Source organism: Haliotis cracherodii, unplaced genomic scaffold, assembly GCF_022045235.1.
Source record: "Haliotis cracherodii isolate W230 unplaced genomic scaffold, xgHalCrac1.p SCAF_3, whole genome shotgun sequence".
In the NCBI taxonomy this organism is placed as follows: domain Eukaryota; kingdom Metazoa; phylum Mollusca; class Gastropoda; order Lepetellida; family Haliotidae; genus Haliotis; species Haliotis cracherodii.
The window spans coordinates 24,248,570-24,276,251 of record NW_027266286.1 but is presented as its reverse complement, the minus strand read 5'-3'; the positions used below and the strand labels follow the sequence as shown (position 1 = coordinate 24,276,251).

Here is a 27,682-nt window from a genome sequence, read left to right as displayed (position 1 = left end):
AGGATACTGTGTAATATAAGATTTCAGAGACTAAATGTTAGTCTAGCTAACGCTGTAAAGATCTTGATATGTTAATGTCGTTTCACCACAGAGAGAAATCGGGTCACGTCAGGTCACACGCAGATAAGCACGCTAAACAACTATAGCCCCGACCATTGGATACTCACACACAATGTCCTCGCTCTGTGACGGGACCCAGATATGGGTGAGTAGCCGATATATGCTATTAGTTGTGCACCTACTTCAGATTACATGTATCGTTCGCTACCTAAAAAGGTCCACGTGTGGTATGCACTGAGTTTGACCAGAGACCATATCATATGGTCTCTGGTATGACGAATGTACACTGAAATGAAATTTCCCTTAGAAAATTTAATTATCGGATCTTAAAATACAATGTTGTACACTATCCGTTGTCGACCGGTCTCCAGCGGTATATGAAGAGATGCACCTTATGTGCGAGCCCACCGGCTCTGGGACGTAGGCCCGCACACAGGTTCAGTGACACTCCGAGGGACCGGCTGACAACGAATTTATCAGACCGGCACTGTTTTCGGTAAATGTCTTCAACAGTTTGACCAGCGAAACGTTACACGGACATTTTGACCGCGAGCTGACACAAACAAATCTAGAGTTATCGCCCTTGCTTTTACTCGGGGAAAACTCGGTCAAGTTCGCCACACTGCACTTGAAAGGTGTTTTGCTACGAGATATTGTAATCAAATCACTGTATTCGCATTGGTAAGGTAGTTCGGTATTCCCAGGGGGTGTATGAAATGTGTACCTTATCTGTCAGTGGGACATACTACAACCAGAAATAATCAATCAGAAACGAATATTTTAATGCAAGGTTAGAAAAATGGTGATGTAATTGTATTTTTACGGTGAACCACTGTTAATCCGGAAACCCTGTTTTCTGAACACAATGTTTTTGGAATTTTGATACTTCATTTATAAACTGGTTGTAGCAACAGTACTCGTGGTTCTAGATATTAACTAGTAGCATATTTTGTTGCAGTAGTGGTAGTGGTAGTGGTAGTAGTAGTTGCGGTTGTCATGGTTGTTGATGATTAGTTACTTGTGTAGTAGATGTTATCGTTGAAGTAGTAGAAGCATGTTGTCGTAGTCGATGTAGTAGTAACAGTACTAGTGGTAGTTTAATTATTGTAGTAGAACCAGTTGTGATTTAGGCGCATTAGTAATCCAGACGGTCGATATGTCAATTTGGCACTAATTAATATGAGTAACATAACCGCTAACATCGCTCACTAGATTGCTCCCAGTTTTAATCCAATAAAACAACAATAGTTAAGCGGTTTAAGCATCCAAGGATACCGCACAGCGAATACTTTTGGTTAATGATCTATAGTAGAAAGAAGGCAGCGCCACAGATCGACGCCCTACTTACAGGACTTGCCCTGTGGTCTACTATATAGTCTGGAAGGTAATTTACTACAATATCTGAAAAAAACTATTGGACCTACCCCAGTCAAAGTTGGTATGAGATTATTAAACAGTCATACATAACTGGATATTACATTAAAAGACAATCGGTACATGAATAAAAAATCTGTCTATTTAGCTATCACTATATTTCATCAACAACCAGACCTGTTCGTCACGGGTGGAACGAGTTTTCATTGAAACAGCCATCTGCATAATGCTACCACTGCGTCACAGGGCCATATGACACAGTTGAACCAATCAACTCAACTCAAAAGGGTGCACGGGAATCACGCATGTTGAGACGTCCAATGCTAACGCCGTATTCGTGCGTGAGTGATTCCCGCTAGTGCTACTAGGACTATTACTGCTACAACTACTACTACTACTACTACTGCTGCAACAACTACTACTACTACTACTGCTACAACTACTACTAATGCTACTACTACAACTACTACTACAACCACTACTACTACTACTACAAATACTACTACTTACATACACATATGTACAACAGTAACTATGATTAGTAGAAACAATACAACTTTAATACCACGAACCCCCTAGTTTCGTGGCATCCTGCTTAATTAAATGTAATCAGGATGTTTCTGTCTCCTCCAGGACACAAACCTGACCTGGTACAACACTTGGCCACAGTTCACAGACTGCTTCCAGTCCACGGTGTTGGTGTGGGTGCCATGTGGGTGGTTGTGGCTGACGTCGCCGTTCTATCTCTACTACCTCCTGAACGTCACATCGACGTCGTTGTCGTCACGATATAAATATCTAGCAAAGACGGTAAATATATCATCATATATGTAAGATGAACATTCACAGTATTAATGTTCAGTGTGGTTTAACATCACTGATTTCAAAAGCCAGAAATTAAGCATTATTCTCAAAGTGAGATTGACCAATCAGGGACCAGAACTACTGACCCCGTATGAACCCGTATACCGTCAGTAAAAGTCCAAAATGGTTGTCACCTAACTAAAATGGGACTGTGTACTGTCAGTAACAGACATTTTGGATTTTCCAACAACAACCTCACATTTTTCACATCAACATTCTGGTACAGAAATTCGTTATTTTGTGTTTTAATATAATAAATCGTGATGTGCAAAGACATTAAATTCTAAAGAAACCAAGTTCGTATTTTTTTAAAACGGAGGTCACTAATTTACCAATCTCATTAAAATCTGATCCTATAGCTAGTTATCGCTATCGCTAAACAAAGATCTGAGGACTTCCCATTTAGGGTCACGTCAGAACGACCTTTCACCCAACCAATCAGAGCGTCGCCTACCAGATCATGAAAGTGACGGAATGTGTTTTCTAATCATGCAACCACGAAATATTTAACACGGGGTATTCCGAACGACAGTAACGGGTTTTACGATTATATCCATACAATCTAAGCCATCTATAAGCCATTCCAGAACATTCTTCTTATCAGTTTTAATTTTTTTAATCGACAATACGTCAAAATATGTCTCGAAGCGTAGTCGCCAGTTTGAAACTAGTGTCGTAAAGCTCGAGAAAGCCGCCTTCTGATTGGCTAATGTTGATTTCTTGTCAGTCATTTCATTGGTCGGTCAAAATTCGCGAAAGGTCGTTCTGACATGACCCGTAATGAGATGTCCTCAAGATCTGATTTTAATGAGATTGCTAATTTACAAACAGCAACATTATATATAGAAAGAGAACGTGAAATATTTACAAGAAGCATGACACCACTGTCGACACATAGCAATAGAATAGATAACGTAGTATAAGATAGCAGTATTAAGACCGACCGAAGCGTAAGATGGGTATTCACAATGCTAATAGGCCAGGTGATGTTCCCAGTTGTTTTATATCCGTATTAAGACCGAGTCTGTATTCTTGTCATGGCCTCTATTTATGCAGTTCCACGCGCCTACACCGTGACCTGACCCCAATGATTATGAATGAGTGGCATGGTCCATTACGTTCTGGGGATGATAGCATACATGTACACTAGCACATTGGGTACATATTAGCGTTAAGTGTAACATGGCGCTGTTAAGTCGTATCACAAGCCAAGACGTAAGGAATTGAATACGGTTCGATATTCAGCTGAGAATTGTTATTGTTTTGGTGATTATCGTGTATGAGTGACTGACACACTCATGTCAAGAAGCAGATCGATACTATCACATGGCTACAATCAGCTCGTGCTCGTGTGAGCATATTCCAACTAGCTTCGCGAGTGAGTGAGTACGGTTTGACGCCTCTCTTAGAAATATTCGAGCAATATCCAGCATAAAAGGGCTTCACACACTGTACCCATGTGGGGAATCGAACATGGGTCTTCGACGTGGCGAGCTAACGCTTTAACCACTAGGTTACCCCCACCGCCCTACCAACTCAATGAACTCGACAATTGCGAAACAGGTTAAACACTCCTGTGTCTACCAGCGTGTATGTCAGTGCGTTCTTCTGCATCAACTTGCAAATCAGAACTAAAAGTGTTCCTGCTGCCAGTGATATGACAAGAGTACAACACATTTTTTGCTGGCCTTATGAGGAGGGACTTTGAGCAGATACATGATTTCTTTTTTGTGTTGACTTTCAGATAGTATGCTCATGCCTCGTCATACTCTCTGTCATACGACTCATCGACGCTGCAGATAGTTACAACACCACCAACTTCTCTGCCATGTTCATCTCACCTGCAGTCCAGGCAGTTACCTTTGTAAGACAAGAATAATTCGTACCCTGCAAATACCTTCATCATAACAAGTAGAAGTATTGTGATATCAATATACTGTATTTCTCATCAGCACATCCTATAGGCATGGGTGGCTTAAACATCTAAGTGCAGTGTGGGGTCCCTTTGACGTTCCCAAAACCCATGATTGTGAGTTCTAATTCCGGTTCAACCTGATTATGTTTCTAGTTTTGTCAGCATCATCGTGTACTCATGGGTTTCACCAAAGTGGTAAACGTCGAAGATCTGCATCCCTTGGTGCTTTCAAAATCAATCTGACACCAAAACAACGTAAAACCCAACTCGGCCATCTAAACCTATTTGATCTATGGAACAAAAACGTCCCTGCAAAGACATACGTGCGACATAGCAACCCTTTGTCCAATTACCATGTCTCGTTTGAGTTAATTGCTCTGCGTTTGAGTTATTTGCTCTGCTTTTAAGACAATATCCAAACCAAATGGACATCTTAATGGTGTCTTTTTTTCAGCTGTTTGCTATGCTGCTACTGCTACTGGAGAGGAAGAAAGGCCTCATCACTTCCGGGGTGATGTTCACCTTCTGGCTGTTGCTCACAATGGCTGGCATCATCCCCTTCTACTCCATCATCTTCGAGAAGGTAGCTAGAAGAAACAAATAAACTAATGTAATGGCTTAATACGTCTTTTATAGAGATTGAATGAGTAAGCATACCAATATTAATCCAACTTCACGTCGGGCTGCTGCAAAAGGTTGAACAATGTATATAATGTGTTCATGTTGACAAGCCGCGATATAACTGGAATACTGTTAAAAGCGGCGTTAAATCCAACTCACTCACTCACTCACTCATGTTGACAATCAAACACTGGTCCCCAGAGCGACGACCTCAAGACAACACTTTAACTGCTAGGCTACCCCACTTCCTCTAATTTATAGAGAAATGTATGCGGCTCTGTGAATGGAAGATAAATTGTTATGAACCAAGGTGGTTGTGTAAAAATGTGTGACTGGGTGTCTGCATTCCAGCGTAACGAAATTCGTCTGACTTGTGAATATGGTCATTCGACTTATTTGCGTCATTATAAGTGTATGGACCCATTCGCTATGTAAATATCAATAATGATACTTTATGCACCCCTACATAAAAATGAATACTAACCGTTTAGGATGAAATAGGTAAGGGAAGAACAAGGTAAGGGACGAAGAAGGTGCAGATAGAAAACATACGTGGTTAGACTGTGTAGTAAGTCAAACGTTATAAGGATCTGCAACCTCTTTCCAAGAGGAATCTTGCATCCTCCAAAGTTATAGAGCACAGACGCTCAGTCCATCTTCTGTAAATCAGGTGATTAAGCTTCACACGACGCTTATTAAAATGCTGTTCATGCTGTTCATTAGTAGATTGCTCTGAACAGATGGTTTTCTGACTCCCCAAAGAGGTTTCCCTTTGCTATTTTAGCACTATCTCTTCGAAAATCCATGTCACCGAAGATGTATCTCAAGTGGTGACCATCTCAACACATCAAGGTTACCCATATTTTCTGTTGGATCCATTTGAATAACGGGTGTCACTTCAAGTAGGTCCGATGCAATTCCCTCATTTGACTTGTGCCATTATGTTCCCCTGTTCCTTCAGGTGAACAATTGACTTGTCCTTGTTTGTGTTTTGTGACATATGCCACCGATAGGGCATGGTACGCCCACCTTTTCGCGAACACCTTGTTCATAAGCATAAGCTTATGACGTGGTCGGAATCGTACAATGGACTGCTCTAAGTAGACATTATTTACGGTTATGGATACATTTTGACATTCAAATTGTATTATTAACGTTCAATATGTTTCAGCAATATGGACAGAACACCCTTAAAGTTGTAACATTCTACATATACTATGGGCTAGTATTGTTAGAGCTGATCCTGAGTTGTTGTGCAGAGACGTCTTCAGAGAGGACTATCCAGAACAAGGTATGACTTGTAATACAAACATAATTACCAGCCGTCAGATCCTTATTCATACAGAGCCGTTATTGTTCTCAACACGTTTCGTGCTATCTACATGCACATATTATTTTACATGTACGTGTGTTTACATTAGACGATTTACATATTTTTCAATATATTCGATGAAAAAACATTACTTAGTTTATCTCATAAAGAGTGTCTAATGGAGAAGGTTTTGTAAAGCATATGAAGGGCTGTGTCGAGACACCTCTTACATTAAGATATGTATTTCTAAAGCAATGTCAAGATACGATAAATGGAAAAATATATATTCTAGTAATATGCCCTCATATTCATGTAGTGTATTATGAATAATTTCCATGTGATTCCATAACATTTAATTTGCTAACCAAGCAATTTCTTTTGCGTTCACCCATTACCATCAAACACTTATACCACGCCCACTGGGGATCTACATTTGTGGTCTGTTTTGCATTATTCCGCTGTAAGAAGCCACTGATTACGTATTGCCTGCAGGTTTTGGTGTTGATGACCAAACAAACCGTCAGCAAGATTATTATTGTCGATTCATTTCTCACTTAACATAATTGACACTGTGTAAATACGCGTACATATTTTGGCATTCATATTCATTTTCATACATGTCCTTACATACATCCACTGTTTATGTGTCGATACAATATCTCCATCATACAATACTGCAGCACAACCATGATCCATAAGGACTTTGGTGAATCAATGCATCCCCAACCACAAGTGTGACATAATCGCAAACAGATGCTAGTAACAACAACAATTATACAACTTTTCAATGCAAATTTTCAAAGTGACTCAATAAAGTATTTCTTTCAGGAACCGTGCCCGGATCTGAGTGCTTCCTTTCTCTCAAGGATTACCTTCTGGTGGATGAACAGGTCACTCTACATAATTGTAGTAATTGCTATGCAAGAACAATAATGTTGTCTGTCGTAATTGATGGTCTTCTTGATGGTTTATAATCCGGATCACACCCTAGTATGTTTATATAGCCTAGGCACCAACAGAATATGATCAAATATGCCAGAACATATATGGAAAGTTGTCGATTAAGTTGTCGAGCAAATTAGATTTCGTATTTTAAATATAATTTTATGTTTATTTTAAAGAACATGAAACAAACATATGCCATTTACACATGCACATAATACTTCATCACACTACTAAAGCTTTTCCTCCAAAATATAAGGCCCCTTTGGCCGAAGTGGTAGGATGATCAAAAACTATAACAAAATGCCATGTTAAAAATGCAGTTATAACAGAATACTTTAAAGGTACATTGTAGAGCTTTTTTTAAAAAAACCGTAACAGATTTTATGGTTCATAATGTTTGCAAATAACCAATATCAGATTATTGTAACGTTTGCAAAAACTCAATATGCACTATACATGTATAAGAGTTAACGTTGGGCGTTACGGGTTGTGACTGCAAGGATGGGAGTCTCCTTATTTTGCCTATACTTATAGTCAATAAGATTGCTTATCTAGTGCAATGGAATATATACTTTCAGCATTTCGTCATTAACTTGCTCACACTGAATTCCTGTTTTCCATGAAATATGAAGCTGGAAACTGACATTTCTGAATTTTTGCTCACAGCTTATTACTAAGGGGTAATCAAAAGGCTTTGACAGAAGCAGACGTCTATGATATTCATCCCGATGAAGTGTCCGCCCTTAATGTGATGCGGTTTCTGCCACAGTGGGTCAAAGAGATAGACAAGACCAAGACACGGTAATCATTTTATTCCCTTTCTTCACATACACCAGGGACAATACGTCCCTTATATATATTCTACTTTAGAGCTCTGTGCACTGTTCTAGTTTGACGTACAGTATGTAAAAAAACCAATGGTTCTCGTCACACCCCATATCTGTAATGTCACTTGTTTTCTCTCTGTCAAGAAACACGCAGCAGCTAATGAAATCCGAGAATTAGTTACATGAAACGTTATGAAACAATCAGTTCCACATACGGATTAATATCACAACCTATTACTGAAACTGGGTGGCAAAATGTGTATTCCTTGACGTTCTTTCATAGAGAAAACGCGACAGACAGAGACGGGAAAGTGTTATATTCTAAAACACTTAGCGAATCTCTCAGTCTGGATGCTGCTGATGAAAAGTCTCCTTTGTTGATAAAAGACAAAACGACGAAGATGACAGAAGCGGATTTGACTTTCTCTAGCAACAACGTGTCCCTAGCTATGACATTATGGAGGACCTTCTGGTTCGATATGATACAGAGTCAGCTGTGGAGACTTGTAAGCGAGATGCTTAAGTTTGCCAGTCCTTTGATACTTGGGTACGTATTGCTGTCATTATTTGTTCTTCAATCAACCACTGTTTTACTGTGTGGTTATTTGTATTAGGGAAACAAAGGAAGTGAAACGAGGGATTCATTCACAAGCAAAATATACTATCCCTTTCTTTTTGTGCAACCTTAACAGATGCCCAATCTCCTTATTCGTTCTTGTTTGGTCACGTCAGTAGATGGGGTTCTTGTTCTCTTGGAGCAATGAATCTGAATGAAAACAGTATTCAGTGTTACAACGACATTATAAGATTTGATTCAAGAAACTGGTTCTAGCATGAAATTGAACACCAACATTCTGAAGCAATGGTTGCTCGTTACCGTCAAATAACCATTTGGATTGGATAGTATCAATCCAATCCTGACTGATGGTGTGTCATCGTGTTCAATAAAGTGACCTTGCCGGGTATTTTAAATCCAGATTCCATTTTGTTCATGCCTCCTTCATATAAATGAGTTATTGCTGATCTTGGCATAAAATGCCATACATTAATGCAGGAATAACTGAATAGTTTCAACACCATCATATACTTTTATTCCTGGTGATACATTTCTGAAGCCTTATCATGCATCATCATTGACTATCATAGCATTCACTATATTTGTGCATTTCCTGCCTACAGATATTGTGCATTATAATGTTCAAGCAGTAAAGAAATACACTACCATGATCAGCCCATAGAGAAATACACTCATATTGATAGATATTTATTGCAGCCTGCTCGTTACGTTCACAACAGACGGAACAATACCCACGTGGAAAGGCTACGTGTTGTGTGTCATCCTCTCTATCTCCACATTAACTCAGACAGTCTTTTCACAAGCTAACTGGTACCAAGCTAGAAAGGTGGCGCTGAGGGTCGCTGCTGTCACCATATCTGCAATCTTTAGAAAGGTATACTTACATATACAATTTCATGTGACGGCTTATGATATTGCGTAGATCAAATCGATTATGAACTGCTAAAAAACTGAAGTAAAAGGATCACATCAATCATTAATCTACCCCATAAATCATAGACATGAGTTATTAATGTCTACAAAATCAAAGATGCTTATTAGACATAATCATTCTTAAATGCATTAGAGGCACCATAGCCAAACATCAATCCATTATTGTCCTCATGCACAACTGAATAAAACATAAAATTAACTTTCATACATATTGTTGCAGCATTTAACCCTATTTCTATCCACTTTCCATACTATAACCACACAGGTTACATTCATACTTGTACATGTAGTGTCTTCCTTTTAATACTTGTAGTCTGTAACACACTTGCTTCTTAGATTTCTCATATTATACTATTAGAACATGTAGCACATGTAACATCTTCTATTTACATAACTTTCAGTCTTTGAGGATGAGCAACAAGGCCAAGATAGAATGGACAACAGGTGAAATTGTGAACCTGATGTCTGTGGACGTAGAACATTTACGAACGTTTACAATGTGGGCCTGGGAAGCGTGGGCGCATCCTCTGAAAATTGCCATTGCCCTTTACCTCCTATACCAGTCTCTGGGAGCCTCTATGTTCGCTGGGATGGCGGTGTTATTTGTGTTGTTGCCCGTCAACACTATTGCCACTTTCAAGTGGAAGAAATATGAGACTGAATTGATGCAACAGAAGGACAAGAGGATGAAGATGATGCATGAAGTCCTCAATGGAATAAAGGTAGAGTGTTCAGTGGAGTCACCGTACCTTAAATATACAGGGGTTTGAGGTGAGGTGAGGTGAGGTGAAATTGGGTTTAACGTCGCGTCCAAGATTATTGCACTTATATAGCGAACTGCGTGTGTGTGTGTGTGTGTGTGTGTGTGTGTGTGTGTGTGTGTGTGTGTGTGTGTGTGTATGTGTGTGTGTGTGGCTGCTTGTACTAGTACGGACTGATGCCGATTTATGGTGCTAGCTCACTGAGATACCACGCCGCTGTTTAACATAAATACCAAACTCATGATTAGACACAATATACTGACCCCGAGCCGACCAGTCCTTGTTTTAGGCCCTTAATGTCGAGCGTCAGACAGGGTAACAAGTACCATCTTTTAACGTCTTTTGGTATGACACGGCCGGGGGGTTTGATAAGAAGAAGACGTAGTGTACATGACTAGTTTCATAAGGTTTCATGATATTATTAAGTTTGTGTGCGTGCATTAGCGTGTGCGTGTGCTGACAACTATTGTAAGTAATATTCTACATGAAATGTACTTGTATGTTTCCCTGTTGTTTCAGATTCTTAAATTATACGCCTGGGAACCGTCATTCCAAGAGAGGATCCTTGAAATCCGGAAGCAAGAACTTCACATTCTGTGGAAGATCTCCCTCACGCAGAGTTTCAACACCTTCTCCTGGACCCTTATTCCCTACCTCGTATGTCTATCAGCTACCATTGCAACCCAATCCTTTTGTGCTTAAGGAACAAATAATTTCAATATAAACATATCTTTGTCCACCACGTGTAGCCACAAATGCCCCATGGGTCAGAGGAACGAAGTTTGTCATGTGGGATATTCCTGAACAAAGTTACATAATTTATCTTTGTTTGTTCTTCGTTCTTTTCTGATACTGCCTGTATCATTATTGTTTTGCATTGTTTTGTATTTAAGAATAACAGTCTCGTGACATTATGCAATGTTAATACATCATCCAAGTAAGAGTATCCATCCACATTTAGTAAAATCAATATTATTACACAAAGAAAAGTGACACTTCGAATAGGTTCACGAAGTTGTACGAAGTGTTGATGTGTTGATCCCAACCTTAGTTAGCCGTTGTATCCAAGTGTCCCACACCTCAAGTGCATCCAGGAACCCACTACCACATATCTGATAGCATCCCAGTGTCCCGCATCTCAAGTGCATCCAGAAACCCACTACCACATAACTGATAACATCCCAGTGCCCCACACCTCAAGTGCATCCAGGAACCTACAACCACATAACTGATAACATCCCAGTGCCCCACACCTCAAGTGCATCCAGGGACCCACTACCACATAACTGATAACATCCCAGTGTCCCACACCCCAAGTGCATCCAGGAACCCGCAACCGAATAACTGATAACATCCCAGTGTCCCACACCTCAAGTGCATCCAGGAGCCCACTACCACATAACTGATAACATCCAAGTGTCCCACACCTCAAGTGCATCCAGGAGCCCACTACCACATAACTGATAACATCCAAGTGTCCCACACCTCAAGTGCATCCAGGAGCCCACTACCACATAACTGATAACATCCAAGTGTCCCACACCTCAAGTGCATCCAGGAGCCCACTACCACATAACTGATAACATCCAAGTGTCCCACACCTCAAGTGCATCCAGAAACCCACTACCACATAACTGATAACATCCCAGTGTCCCACACCCCAAGTGCATCCAGGAACCCGCAACCGAATAACTGATAACATCCCAGTGTCCCACACCTCAAGTGCATCCAGGAGCCCACTACCACATAACTGATAACATCCAAGTGTCCCACACCTCAAGTGCATCCAGGAGCCCACTACCACATAACTGATAACATCCAAGTGTCCCACACCTCAAGTGCATCCAGGAGCCCACTACCACATAACTGATAACATCCAAGTGTCCCACACCTCAAGTGCATCCAGGAGCCCACTACCACATAACTGATAACATCCAAGTGTCCCACACCTCAAGTGCATCCAGAAACCCACTACCACATAACTGATAACATCCAAGTGTCCCACACCTCAAGTGCATCCAGGAACCCAGTCAACCCACTGCCACATAACTGATAACATCGATCCTGCTCCTGGCATTAGTGCAAAGCAGCTTTACTAACAATGCAGGTCAGGTCGTGGAGATCGAATTGTTTCTTTGCCAATCGCAGTTGCCACAGGGCATGTGTGATCATTATTACACGACTGCTTCGTATGTCAAAAGACTTATACAGAACCTTTAATCTAATGTGTATATTTTGCAGGTATCACTAGCTACGTTCACGACATATATTTTCACATCAGAAGATCACTATCTACGACCTGATGTCGTCTTTACTGCCATGTCACTCTTAAGCATCGTCAGACTAGCGGTCGTCAGTTTACCAACTCTTTTCACAGATTTAGTTCAGGTACAATGTATATGACCGTTTGTTCCTTTTTGGAATATGTACTCCCAGTGTTAGTGCCCCTGGTGAGTGTGTTGGGTTTACACCACTTTAAGCAGTATTCCAGGCATATCGGCATATCAGCTTGATGAGTGAGGAATCCCCGAGATGATGATGGCCTCACATATGTACCTCTTTGGTAAAACCCACGAGCACGGATATCATACTGACAAACCCAGAAACATAAACGGGGCGAACAGGGATTCGAACTCAATATCATATCACAATTGTGGCGCCTCAGATGAGTGCGCCACTGTTACCCGCTAATGCTCCTGGTGATATACATGTATAGGAGTAACAGTAGTAGTATGAATATGCATATCTGGTCAGTGCTACATGAGCAATTGTTTTGCAATTTCAGGCTATAGTGTCACTGAAGAGAATTAACAAGTTCCTCAATGCGGAAGATTTAGATGATAATCAGATATTGTGGAGCTTCACACAAGGTATGTAATGGTCATGAAGTTCCAGTGATTGTATAACACATGACTGCAGTTTCACAGCTGACAAGCGATACGTGCAACCATGTGATAGTCAAAGATAGATGGAAAGGGGTATTCTATAAAAATACTGATAGATATAAGCTTTCCTCAAGTAAGATGCCCAGAAGGAGATTGTCCTTTCCGCGATCAAACTCCTGATATCATCACTGATTTTCACCGCAATTTTGCCTTTTACGCCCAGTGGAATCTGTTTCTTAGGATAATCGAGACTGGTTATTCTCTGGCGTTGACGTTTTATATTTACTGGCATTGCATCATTTTACACGTATTTTAATACGTTAATAATGAGACGATTAGAACAATATATTTGTTGTATGACGGTGTAATTGAGGACAAAGTAACAAAGGTCGTCAACTTTTACCACTTAAGTTGAAGCACTGGTATATATAATGTCATTTTCTATTGGTAATTGTTACAGAACGTAAATTACTTTAATAAAATAGATGAATCTTCGGAATATGAAATCTGGTTTCTCGCCTCCCGAAAATTGTTACATGTATCTTGAGGTGAAATGGGGTTAAATATCGCATTCAAGATTATTGCACTTATATAGCGACCTGCATACACGTGGGTGTATGTTTGTGATTGCTTGTACTCGTCCAGACTAATGCCGATTTTATAGCGCTAGCTCACTGAGACACCATGCCGCAGTTTAACATGAATACCCCAATCAGACACAGTATAATGACACCAAGCCGACCAGTTCTTGTTTTAGCCCCTCAATGCCGAGCACCAGGCATGGTAACAACAAGCACCATCTTTTAACGTATTTTTGTATGACGCGGCCGGGCATCGAATCCCGAACCCTCTGCTCTCCGGGCGGACGCTCTGCCACTAGATCACGAAGGCGGTCATCTTGTAAGGGAGATGTATATATTGGTATTGCTTATATTCAACTATCGGTTCGCCATATTACTCTAATGAAACAATTTCCCAGACTACACACTGAAATATCGTGTAAGTTGTCTGTAGATTGCGACAAAAGTATTTTTATCAGTGGTGACCTTAATGCAAGGACGTGTACTTTGTCCGATTTTATTACAACAATTTTAGCCCTATCAATGAAGACATTCATTGGTTGATTATATGAATGACGCTGGAAGTCTGATATATGCCAATATATTGTTAGAAAGGTCAGGTCACGAACTTGGACTTCGTTATATCTGGTTATGGCTCAATTTAAAAAAAACCTAATGTTCTAAAACATGTCGTCCATGAAAAATGTATTGACATAAACCTTCATTGTTGGTAAGTGCAAGAGATAAGTCTTCAAAAGGCACAATGTTTTATGTCACAAAACCTAATTAAATAAATTTTGAATATTACTTGAGCGTATTGCAGGATTACGCATGGCTAGTCTTACTTAAGTTTAGAACTTTTAACCGTAACTTACCTACAATATATATATATATATATTGGGAGATGGATGAAAATAGCTTCAACTGAAGGAAAGTTACCACTTTGCAAACTGTCTGACGGTAGGTGATGAGTTCCACTATTTGTTTATTTGTCCATCTTCAGAAAACGAAATTAAGAATATTATTCTTGCACAGATTTTACATCATTAGACCCAATATATATAAACTGTCCAAAGTTTGTAAAATCATCATGTCATTGTTTAAAACCATCAAGTAACTCTCCCTATTTAGTTGCACATATAGTGTTACCTCAGTGAATCTGTATAAAGTTAGGCATACTGATGCATTGATAAAGTAAGGCATTGATTGGTGCACCTCTTATGCCGCTGATAAAATACAGCTCAGTTCAGACATCTTTACAGCTTGCGGTTCTAATGGAAGCTAATATGTCTCCAATACCAAGGGAGTGGCCACTCAAATAAATAACATTTCAAATAATGTTTCTTACGTCGTTATCATCTCAGATCCTGCACTGAAGATCACAGACGGGTGTTTCCGGTGGACTTCCGAACTTGGACCAGCTCTCACAAAGTAAATAAACCTAATACTTAACACACTCAGTTACCTGTACTCGACTATACGGTCATAATGTGCTCTACAGTAATAATTTGCTTATGGTCGTAACTAACACTGTAAGCACGAAATCGTCGTTTTTTTCCGTATATGGTCATTGGACGGAAAAACGACGTTTTTTGGACGCTTTCAACAATCGTTTTTCCGTCCAAATAACATTGTTATTTGACATCGGAATTTACTGGGAGAGAACGATATCATCAAGCTCCTCCCTTTCTTGATTGAATTGAACTAATTGATTGAAGTAATTAAAACAGAATGGATATTTTCAGCTGTCATATCCTGAAGCGAAAGGAACACTTTTCTTTCAGTATCAACTTTACTGTTGACGAAGGTCAGCTTGTAGCTGTCGTAGGTCAAGTTGGATCGGGAAAATCTTCACTTGTATCTGCAATATTGGGCGAGATGAACAAGGTCAACGGCCATGTCAGTCTGAAGGTTTCTATTTTCTTTCATTCTGTTATAGTGCTGGACAAAAAGAAATAAAGTCAAATAATTCTAACCTTATTGTATAACATACTAACTCGTACTTATATCCTGACAGAGTCACGTGGCTTACGTGCCCCAGATTGCATGGATCCAGAACGACTCCTTGCAGAACAATATTCTGTTCGGGAAGCCCCTGGACAGACAGTGGTACGACAAAGTGGTCGAGTGCTGCGCTCTGACTCCAGATCTGGAGATGTTACCAGCTGGTGATATGACAGAGATTGGGGAGAGAGTGAGTATCTCGTGATATTCGTAAGTATTTTAGAGTAGAAGATGCCTTCACTATTATATGCGTATCATTAGACTCGGTCTTAAGCTGGCCACATTTGTGCTTTGTAAACCCGAGCAAAACATCGCCCTTTGTAAACCATATAGATTACATAAAGGTTGACTGCTACTTCCATCGGTGGTGTATGGAAAGTAGAAAAAAAGAAGAAAAGGCAAAAACTGACCGCTTATTTATTGCTATAGGGTATCAACTTGAGTGGAGGACAGAAGCAGAGGGTGTCTCTAGCCAGAGCTGTCTACAACGATGCTGACATCTATCTGCTGGATGATCCACTCAGTGCTGTCGACAGTCATGTGGGGAAACACATCTTTGACAAGGTCCTAAGTAGAAAAGGGTTGCTTGCAGGCAAGGTAAGAACGCCATGTACTTTATACACGTAAAACTGATGATGGTTAATGATTCTGAATTTGGATAAATATGTGAAGCTATTGGTGCACTGTGTGAAACTCATTCTTGATGTCACCTGCCTTAATATTTCTGGAATAATGCTAAAATCAGCGTACACATTTACTTCCCCGCTCATTAGAATCTAGTACATGTTTTAGACTATAATGACTTTCATTCTTCCTACCAAGGCCCGGGTTTTGGTCACTCACGGCATCCACTGGCTCCCAGAGATGGACGCTATCTTAGTGATGACCGGTGGTCAGATATCAGAGAAGGGGACGTATGAGGAGCTTCTCCAGCATAACGGACCCTTTGCCCAACTCATACAGAAATATCTTTTTGAGGGCAATGATTCTGATGTCAGCGAACCCGAATGTAGGTTTTACAAGTATTCATCATGTTCATGATCAAATAAACAGCGCATGGACCTTCGAACTCACAACGATCTAACATAGTAGATCTACATCTTATAATAAGAAATAAACTCCAAGGCAAAAGTTGTCCTTCATATTCATTTTTTTTTATTTGAACCAGGTTGAAAGCTCGACATACGCATCCCATTAACTGTCGCTCATATTAAAGGTCTCTTTGAAACGTTACTACGTTATATACTAATGAATATTGGGGACAGATTGTTTCAAATGTTCTGTAGGAAAGGACAGATATTATTGACATTCTTGGCAATCTTCGGAAGGGTAGAGTTCAGTACGACACTTCTTTTGGTCGTTTTGATGCCATGCCTAAGTGAAAACGGTAGTTGTCGAGTCAGAGGAATACATGTACCGGGTACCTCGCAGCATGTTGGTATGTTACCCTGGCCTTCAAGACACCCTGATCTGTCAATGGAGCATGTCTGGATGAAACGTTTGCGATGTCTTCCATTCCTCCATCAACGTTGCATGAATCCCTGCTCATGCACAAATTGGCGCACACCCGCTTCTGATCTTACCTCCCAACCCTCTGGTGTGACGACCTATCTGCATATCGGGGGAGCGTTCTTCATATGAACCGTTGCTCGTTATCAAACCTCCAGACATTATTCTTTCAACAGATATACTCCCATCATCGGCAGTAAAAGTTTATAGCGATTCTCCTTGATTTTTTGTATGTCACAATAATGTGTCTTTTGAGTATTGAGTAGGTTTATCAGATTTAATGTTTTTATCACTTTTTTTTAAAACAGTGACTGAAATAAAGAAGAGTGTTCGTCAACGGATGAAATCAGTCAAATCTAGCGAGGAGACGAATGATGAGAGTGTTACTCTAATGTAAGTTTGTGTCACGTTATCTGAACCCATCAATGTATATATGTCTTAGTCAGACTGTCATTTCCTGAAATAACTAACACTTTAGTCATTTCGTGAAATGAGTGTTTGTTTTCCAGTACCTTTCTGATATCTTCAGTCTTCATAATTCATCTCCTGGTCTATGTCACTTTGGAAGTTACATAGTCATCAAAAGAGTGCCCATTGCTACTGGGCAGGATAACCGCGGAAGAATGCAAAAATGAAACCAAATATGCCATAATCTCGAGAGACACTGCAGAAGTTTTCAAATCATTATTTTTATTATTTTACTATTATTATTATATTTGTGTAAATATAATAATACTAAAGTGCAATATTGCCGCAAAGAAGGAACCTATCCAAACTCGGAAAATACATTTTCCATTAGGTGCACCTAAACATATGTTGTTTTATAGTTTTAACATGCATGTCTGACAGGAAGTCCCTGATCCAAACCACAGACGGGAAACAATCCCTACTGAATGAGGAAGAACGTTTAAGCGAGAGGAGTAAACTGATTGAGGAAGAACAAGTAGAGACTGGAAAGGTATTTATGATTACAGAATATCCTCACATGGTGTCACAGTAATATTTTGATAATATTTCTTGAAAATTATATGCATGATTATATTCACAAGTATTTTCAATAGCATTAACTCATCAATATAATATCAACTCATGGACATAATTGTTTGGTTTGGTTTGTTTTACTCCGCACTCAGCAGTATTCCAGCTATATGACGGCGGCCTGTAAATTGTCGAGTCTGGACAAGACAATCCAGTGATTGATATCATGAGCATCGATCCACGCAATTGGGATCGATGACATGCTTCAACCATGTCAGCGAGGCCTGACCACCCGATCCCGTTAGTCGCCTCTTAATTTCGAAAAGCATAGTCGCCTTTTACGGCGACAATGCGTTGCTGAAGATCTATTCTACCCCGGCTCTTCACGGGTAGGACATAAATGCAGAATGAAAAGAATGTAAAGTTTAGCTGATATACATGTGACCTCTTGCCAGCTGTCTTGAATATTACGTTTTTAAATGTCATGTATGGTCTATCATTTGTCGTCGCTTGGCTAGAGTGAGAGTGACTTGCCTCAAACGCTGCTTCGAATAGTACTTCGGCTATATCACAGCATGTCAGGTTCAGGTGGGAGGGAGACCCGAAGTGATGCAGGTCTTAGATGTGTACCACTCGGTTGCTGACAAACCAAAATATGATATAAGAGCGAACCACAAGGCCAAGACATTAAGTGTGTGGTATATAATTTTATGCTTGCAGAGTAATGCCTTGGCATTAAAAGTTCTTGGTACTTTACAAAATATACTTGTTTGTTTGCTCTTTAACGACCCCCTCAGAAATATTACAACAGTATGATATTACAACGATCTGTAAATAATTGAGTCAGGCCCAGACAATCCAATGACTGACATCATGAGCATCGATCAACGCTACTGAGATTGCCGTTGAATCAATATCAATTATCTTGTTCCAGGTTACTCTGAATGTATTTCTTGCATACGGCAGAGCTATAGGACCTTGGACTGTGGTAATCGCTCTCATCATGTACTCGTTATTTCAAGCAACGTCGGTAACATCAATTACATGGCTCAGCAAATGGACTGACGACAATTCCCTCAACAATCTGACACTTCTTCCTTCCAACAGTTCAGGACGAATGGAGAAAAACAGCTACTATCTAGAAGCCTATGGTATCTTTGGTGTAGCTCAAAGTAAGACCTGACCGCAAACTACATGTATGATGGAAATATTGTATTTGTTTTCTGTTATTGTTTACTTTATATTTTATCAGGGATAAAACATGTGTTGTTATATAATGTGATTAATAATTGAATATTTGATATTCCTGGTTGAAAAGTAATAATTTAAAATTATTAGAGTTCCTAGAGACATATTAACATACGAGAGAGTAATATATATTGCCGAATTTCATTCTGGATCATGCTGATGTAATATTGAGCCATACGTTATTTTTATTCAGATCAAAGGTACCATTCCAAATAATTTCGATTTCGGGTAAATTTTTATATTTACAGCCGTTTCCATCTTGACATTTTCCTTTCTGTGGAACCTAAGGACGGTAAAAGCTTCCGGTATTCTCCACTTAAACATGCTGAGAAATGTTTTGAAGGCACCGATGTCCTTCTTTGACACCACGCCTACGGGCAGGATTGTCAACAGATTCTCCCAGGACATTGATACCATCGACACAAGGATGGCGAATTTGGTGGAGTCTGCTATCAACACATTGTTCCAAGTCCTCAGCAGCATCATCGTCATCTCCTACAGCACGCCCATATTTCTTGTCGTTGTCGTCCCCTTGGTCATTCTGTACTTCTTTGTTCAGGTAAATACAGCCATTATTGATTGTCCCCTCCCAGACATAGATCCTTTAAGTCTCAAAGTAATATTGTTAGCACCTGTTCATTTATTGTTCGTTGTATTGGCAGACCGACTCCGTGGTCTAGTGGTAGAGCGTCCGCCCGGAGAGCGGAAGGTCCGGGCTTCGATCACCGGCCGCGTCATACCAAAAGATGGTACTTGTTGTTACCCTGTCTGACGCTCGGCATTAAGGGGCTAAAACAAGGACTGGTTGGCTCAGAGTCAGTATACTGTGTCTGAGTGGGGTAGTCATGTTACACACTGCGGCATGGTATCTCAGTGAGTTAGTCCTATAAATCGGCATCAGTCCGGACTAGTACAAGCAGCCACACAAACACACACACGTACGTGCACGTCGCTATGCAATAACTTTGGACGCGACGTTAAACCCCATTTCACCTCACCTCGTGGTTTTGGCATATTGGCCAGTCATCAATCGTCTTGAAAGGAGTTTTTTCTTTCCATTTAATTGCATGAAAATATCTCCAGGTTGACAATGGGGTCCGCCTTTTAGACAATAGTATAGCATGTCATAATGTAACATAGCATAGATTAACATATGTGATGGCGTAGCAGGATGTAGCTTTGCTGTTTCGAGGACATGTGTTTTTCATCTGTTTCATCCATTATCATTTTGAGATATATCAAAAACCATAACAGAACATGACGTTTAAACACACGTTTTTGTTATGTTTCACACAGTGTACCAATGTCGGGAATCGAACCCGGGTCTTAGGCGTGACGAGCTAACGCTTTAACCACTAGGCTACCCGACCGCCCCCAAATACTTTTGAAAATACTGGTATTCTTAACAAAAAATAAAAGAATACATCTTGTTTTAAAAAGCGCTTCTACGTAACCACTTCACGGCAGCTGCAACGATTAGAGTCCAAAGCTCGATCCCCGATATACAGCCATTTTGGGGAGACATTATCTGGAGCCAGTGTTATCAGATCGTTCCAAGCCCAGTCGAGGTTCATCAAGGAATCAGAAGACCGAGTGGACACAAATCAGAGGTTCAACTTTTACTCAGTGTGTGCTGTCTGGTATGTGATAACATACTTTTGTTTGGTTGTTTTTGTAACACCGATGCCAATTTATGTTACTGGAGCTTTGATGATCGAGTACAAGTGCGGAATCTCGGGTAACAATATAGGTCTTCAGCATCCTTTGCTTGTCGTGAGACACAAATAATGGGATTGGGTGGTCAAACTCGCTGACGTGGTTGATTGGATTTCTTTATATACCAATTGCGTGGATCGAAGCCCATGACGTGACAGTCAGTCGAGTGCGGCGTTAAATAACAAACAAAACAGAAATCGAAAGCAGTGGTTTGATATCATGCGCAACCTTCCTATCCGGCATACAAAATCAAAGCATCAACGCCAGAGAATAACCAATCTCGATTTTCTGCCCAAACAGATTCCTTTGAGGGTAAAAGGCAAAATAGTGATGGGATTTATGTGAATGGATCTCTAAAGAATGGTGGATATAAACAGGAATCACTTGCCATAAAACTGTGAATCATATCAAATGAATCTGTTATTCGAGACTGATTATTTTGCGACGTTGACATTTTGAATTTTTAAAAGTTTCCTTTCTCTCTGGTATTTACTTTCCTTATGGTGTCATCACTATTCTGGAGTGATCCATTCACTATTATGTTGTCTTTACGTCCTGTGGAATCTGTTTCGGCAAATATTGGAGACTTTGCGTTGACATTTTGAATTTGTAGAACATGTCGTCATATACGCTTACACAGTATAAACTTGAAATATTATAGTTCAATTTCTGAGATATTAGTTATGACACGTAGTGTGTGAGTGAGTTATTTGGGTTTAACGCCGCTTTTAACAGTATTCCAGTTATATCGCGGCGTGTTAATATGGAAGGAAAGCCCAAAGTGATGCAGGTCTCAGACGTTTACCGCTTCGGCGAAACCAACGAGCACGGGTTTGGTGCTGACAAACCTAGAAACATAATCGGGGCGAATCAGGATTCGAACCCACAATCATAGGTTTCTGGCGTGCCCAAGGGACCCAACTCTGCACAGCGAATCGCGGCGCCTTAGACGACTGGGCCACCCGTGTCCACTTATGACAAGTAACTTTAATAGAGGCTATATACGCTGACAATCTAACAAAGCATCAGTAGTGAGGAGCACCTTCTTGTCACCACATAGATTTCTACAGGAAGTGCCATCAGGTCTACTTTCGTGTTGATATCACCTTTGTATTGCGACAGTTGGCAAGGTGTCCGTCTGGAGATCATCGGAAATATCATCGTCCTGGCCGCCTCCCTGTTTGCCGTCATGTCACGTGACACCCTGTCAGGAGGTCTTGTGGGCTTGTCGATCTTATATGCCATTGAGGTAGTTTATTTTCGTTTCAGGTAAAAACATTGCATGTTACTTTAAAAAAAATGATTGTGACCATAAAAGTGACAATGAATAGTTCTTATTTTGTTAGTGTACTAATCATCCTTTAGCATTCTTGCAATGAAGATAGCTCAGAGCCAGTGAACAAGACAGACAGACAGACATATAGCTATTCTTATGTACAATAATATTATAAACAATGTTATACATTATGTAAAATTTAATGTACATTAGCCATTTTTGTGGAGTTACGAGAGATTGATCATATACATAGTAAAACAGGGGGCACGGTTGGGCCAGTCGTCTAAGGCGCCGCGATTCGCTGTGCAGATTTGCGTCCCTTGGGCACGCTAGAAACCTATGATTGTGGGTTCGAATCCCGGTTCGCCCCGATTATGTTTCTAGGTTTGTCAGCACCATACCCGTGCTCGTGGGTTTCACCGAAGTGGTAAACGTCTGAGACCTGCATCACCGGGCTTTCCTCCCACATTAAGCTGACACGCCGCGATATAACTGGAATACTGTTAAAAGCGGCGTTAAACCCAATTCACTAACTCACTCATAGCAAAACAATATACAGTGAGTGTTTCTATGGCCATGCTGGTGCAACGCTAGGTGTGGAATTATGAACATAATTTGTGTTGCATAATTTGTGTTCCAATAAATGATATGAGTGAGTGATTATTGCTTAACGTCGCAGCATCAAGCTTGCTGTTGTTCATGGCTAATGACACGATGAACAGTCGGCATATTAAATCAGGCGCCGCAATTCGCTGTGCAGAGTTGCGTCCCTTGGGCTCGTCAGAAACCTATGATTGTGGGTTCGAATCCCAGTTCACCCTGATTATGTTTCTAGGTTTGTCAGCACCATACCCGTGCCCGTGGGTTTCACCGAAGTGGTAAAAATCTGAGACCTGCATCACTTCGGGCTTTCCTCCCACATTAAGCTGACACGTCGCGATATAACTAGAATACTGTTAAAAGCGGCGTTAAACCCAACTCACTCACTCACTCATAGTAAAACAATATACAGTGAGTGTCCCTATGGCCATGCTGGTGCAACGCTAGGTGTGGAATTATGAACATAATTTGTGTTGCATAATTTGTGTTCCGATAGATGATATGAGTGGGTGATTATTGCTTAACGTCGCAGCATCAAGCTTGCTGTTGTTCATTGCTAATGACACGATGAACAGTCGGCATATTAAATCAGTCCTTTTATGCGACAGTTGTGTGGACATTATGAAGGATGGCATGACATGAAGATGTTGCCTTGTATCTTCTTTCTAACGCCCTACCCATGTATCCACACCTGCGTTGTTTAAGTATGGGTGAACGTTTGTACATTGACTTCAGATAACAGCCAACCTGAACTGGATGGTGCAAATGGTTTCAGAAGTAGAGGCACAGATCGTTTCCGTGGAGAGAGTTAAAGAGTATACAGAAATATATTCAGAGGTAAAAATCAAATACATTTCAATGAAATCTTGACATTTATATGTCAGTATGTTGATAAGTCACAGGCGTCCCCTGTGAGGATGCTGATGCTTAGCGAGAGTTTGACTTTGACAATGCATTTGTTCATCTTGATTTCTTCAGCCGGCATGGGACATACCCCAGAGACGTACTAATCACGATTGGCCAGACACAGGGGTGGTGAAGTTCCTCGACTACTCAACTCGGTACAGAGAAGGGCTTGAGCTTGTTCTCAGGGGGATCACATGCACTGTTAATGCTAAAGAAAAGGTTTGTTTATTTGTTAGCTGTTTAACGCCGCACTCATAAATATTTCAGCTATATGACGGAGGTCTGTAAATAATCGAGTCTGGACAAGAGAATCCACTAATTGACATCAAGGGCATCGATCCACACAGCAATAGGGATACGATGACCTGCATCAACCAAGTCAGCGAGCTTGACTACCCGATCCCGTTAGTCGCCTCTTACGACAAGCATAGTCGCCTTTTACGGCAAGCAAGGCTTACTGATCATGAAGACCTATTCTAACCCAGATCTCCACGGGTTAAAGAAAAGGTAACATTATTGTTAATCTGTTGTTTCATGAGGCTCTAATGTTGACACTGTCAGGCTAATAGAGAAACAAATAGCTCAGCGGTGAAATTTCACTGTTATCCTTCCTAAGGCCCACGTGTATATGTCAATATTTCTGATTGTTATACCTATATTATGATTACACATATATATAGATTATCACGCGAGTGTGTTTGGGGATGGTAAATATCCTGCATTAGGAAAAAACATTGTATTTAGCGAGCCTTGGCGAGCTAAATACATAGTGTTTATTCCTAATACAGGATATTTTTCCATCCCCAAACACACAAGCGTGATAACCTCTTTATCATATAATGTCAGTCTTTAATCCTGTGCTTCAAAATCGCTTTCCCCCTCTCAAAACATTACCGAAACATTGCGAGTTTTCCTGGAATGCGCGCAATAATATTCATTACGTCACAGGGAAAGCGATGTGTCAGTCAAACAGTGACAGTAGCCAATATAGTTCCAACTGAAATATGTTTCTTATACAGTGGCGAAGCAACATATACGCAAAACAACAGTTGTTTTTAATTGCCTTTCGGTCTGTCCGCCAGAGTAACTGCCCTTTGTCAAAGGGAAGCTACTCTAACCCTAGTCTATGAGACGTCACGGCCACGGTCAGGCGTTGTTGACAGTCGGTCTGTCCTGTCATATAAAGAAGATGTACACTCAGCGACAAAACGAAACAAGGTAACAATTCAAACATATTTCGGCCAAATCCAACTATTTTAATTTGTGGAAAAGTTTTCAAGCCGCAGATGTCTACAAGCACAGATATGGCTACTGATCCTGCTTGGCTAGGCCTCGTGCCCTCGCAAAATTGTTTCGATATTTATATCTCCAAAGATGCCCAAACTTATAAAATGCCTCAGCTACATCACAGTTAGACACTGATTCTCAGTATATTAGACTGTTCTTTTGATAATGATAGCAATTATCCCTGTAGTTTATCCACATTCCCGATGGTTAATTCTGGCTCGATCGCCGAAGGACGAGGGTGACGCCATAGTTTGTTTATAAACAGTGAAAGTAGTCCCTACTTGACCTTTGATATTTGCATCTCTATCCGCATATGACCCCAACGGATATCGTTTTTATCCGTTGGCTTTATCCTGCCGTGAAACCTACCCATTATATGATAAATATATATACCTGTACTCCTCTTTTTCTCAAACATAGTAACTGCAAACTGCGTCACTTTTAACTTTCCACATAGGCATTATACTGGAATGCCTTAAAACTTAACTCAATTTTAAAAGTTGACAGCGATAGTAAATTCCCCAACCCTGTTTCTGACACGCCATTACGCTACACAGATCCCTTATATTCAAGGTTGGCAATCCGTGTGTTACCTACTAATCATTCCAAGGGGTGTTCTTATAATGGGCGAGCAATTCAAGATAGCACTCGTCGTGAATGAAGGACACAGTTACAATAAGCGTTCTACTTTTGTAAAACGTCGAGGACGACAGCTTATTGAGTGTTCTAAATTAAACATGAACGTTTCCAAACGCCTCTCACTGCCATTTCACCAGCCACGTCAACTGATACAGTATTGACTCTCGCCAGTTTATATCTCTATCAACCGGTGAACACCTCGAGGAACACATTCAAACGAGTGTCAAATACATGTAGAAGCATTCCGTCAATAAATGATTGTTCAGATTCACGTTGCTCATATAGTTCACTGTGAATCTCTTCTGTAACTTCCAGGTCGGCATCGTTGGCAGGACGGGAGCGGGGAAGTCCTCTCTGACTCTCTCCCTGTTCCGGTTGATAGAAGCTGCAGGAGGGGGGATCAACATAGATGGCGTTGACGTCAGTACACTCGGGCTGCATGATCTCAGGAGCAAACTCACCATACTACCTCAGGTAAACGTTCCTCGTCATTAACAATTGCGCCATAGGCGTTGTCGTTTCATATTAATCGTATATATTAATACGAAACTACGTTGAAGTGTTGAATGATTAATATAAAGATTCTTGAAAGGAGTGTGAACGCTACTTGCAGGATCCGGTATTGTTTGCCGGAAGTCTGCGAGGTAATGTTGACCCCTTCAACCAGTATTCCGACAATCAGATCTGGCGGGCACTAGAACAGGCTCATCTCAAGACGTTTGTGGAGACGCTTCCTGACGGACTGGAACACGAGTGTAGTGAGGGAGGGGAAAACATGAGGTACCAGACTTAACATTGTGTCATGTTACCAGTTGTCTGTTTGTTTGTTTTTGTTGATTTATCATCAACGTTACAACACATTTCACGCAGAACGATGTTAATACAATCAATACATTGTAATTTTGTTTTGTCATTCTTATATTTGTTAACCTGCTTTTCCCACACTGCCGACTTTGTATCCTGATGTCCAGTAATTAATAGACCTTTGCACTACTTTCCAGTAGTTCTCCTCATGAATAAAATATTCCACAAGCATAGTGTTGTTATTCCAGTGTCGGTCAGCGGCAGCTCTTGTGTCTGGCCAGAGCTCTTCTGAAGAAGACCAGGATCCTGGTACTGGACGAGGCTACAGCAGCCGTTGACATGGAAACAGATGACCTGATCCAGGAGACCATCAGGTCAGAGTTCAAGGACTGCACGGTGCTGACCATCGCCCACAGACTCAACACCGTCATAGACTATGACAGGTAGACTTTCTGTTTATGTATTAACTGATGTCATATACAATACGTAGAAGAATATGTGCCAGCTACAGGTCTCGACAAAACGTATTTGTTCAGGAAAATTATAATGAAAGATCATGAATACTTTTAAATAGTTTTTTTTTTAAATACATGAAAACGAGTGTTATGAAATGAGAACATTCATTTTGTATATTAGATACACATTTTCTTAATTTCATTTCGACGTTCTTTCGTTTCAGGATCCTGGTCCTGGACAATGGCTGTGTGTGTGAGTTTGACACACCCTCCTCCCTGCTACAACAGCCTGACAGCATCTTCTACAACATGGCCAAAGCAGCAGGGTTAACGGCATAATACAAGACTCTTGGGTGTAATATATTGAATATTTCACCTTCTCAATAAACAATATAATAATACTGTGTGTATGTTGTACTATGTAAAGCATCGAAGGTCACAAAATAACCAATATTGTCAGGCCTAAATGTTTAAACATATTGTACGATTGTACGATCCCGACTATAGCATAATAGCGTCTTATAAACCACTATCGAACGGCGATGATAACAGGTGTTCGCTAAAAGGTGGCAGCCGTCACAAACACATGCATAGGCAAGTCAACTGAACAAACAGGAATATAAGGT

General features: G+C 40.5%; 1 protein-coding gene across 1 annotated transcript; it reads left to right on the top strand.

The window, feature by feature from the left end:
- Nucleotides 1–172: 172 nt before the first annotated feature.
- On the top strand, nt 173–27,404 carry LOC139475314 (multidrug resistance-associated protein 1-like). Its single transcript, XM_071258540.1, has 30 exons — nt 173–205; nt 2,068–2,244; nt 4,043–4,162; nt 4,668–4,796; nt 6,006–6,125; nt 6,975–7,036; nt 7,758–7,892; nt 8,202–8,465; nt 9,192–9,369; nt 9,830–10,150; nt 10,709–10,846; nt 12,431–12,577; nt 12,975–13,059; nt 14,999–15,065; nt 15,419–15,545; nt 15,652–15,828; nt 16,068–16,235; nt 16,461–16,647; nt 17,456–17,527; nt 17,975–18,105; nt 19,060–19,297; nt 19,622–19,932; nt 20,814–21,013; nt 22,212–22,338; nt 23,701–23,802; nt 23,944–24,090; nt 26,113–26,271; nt 26,411–26,577; nt 26,850–27,044; nt 27,281–27,404. Exons 1-30 carry the CDS (start codon nt 173–175, stop codon nt 27,393–27,395), a joined length of 4,599 nt encoding a protein of 1,532 aa, XP_071114641.1. The 3' UTR covers nt 27,396–27,404.
- Nucleotides 27,405–27,682: the final 278 nt, after the last annotated feature.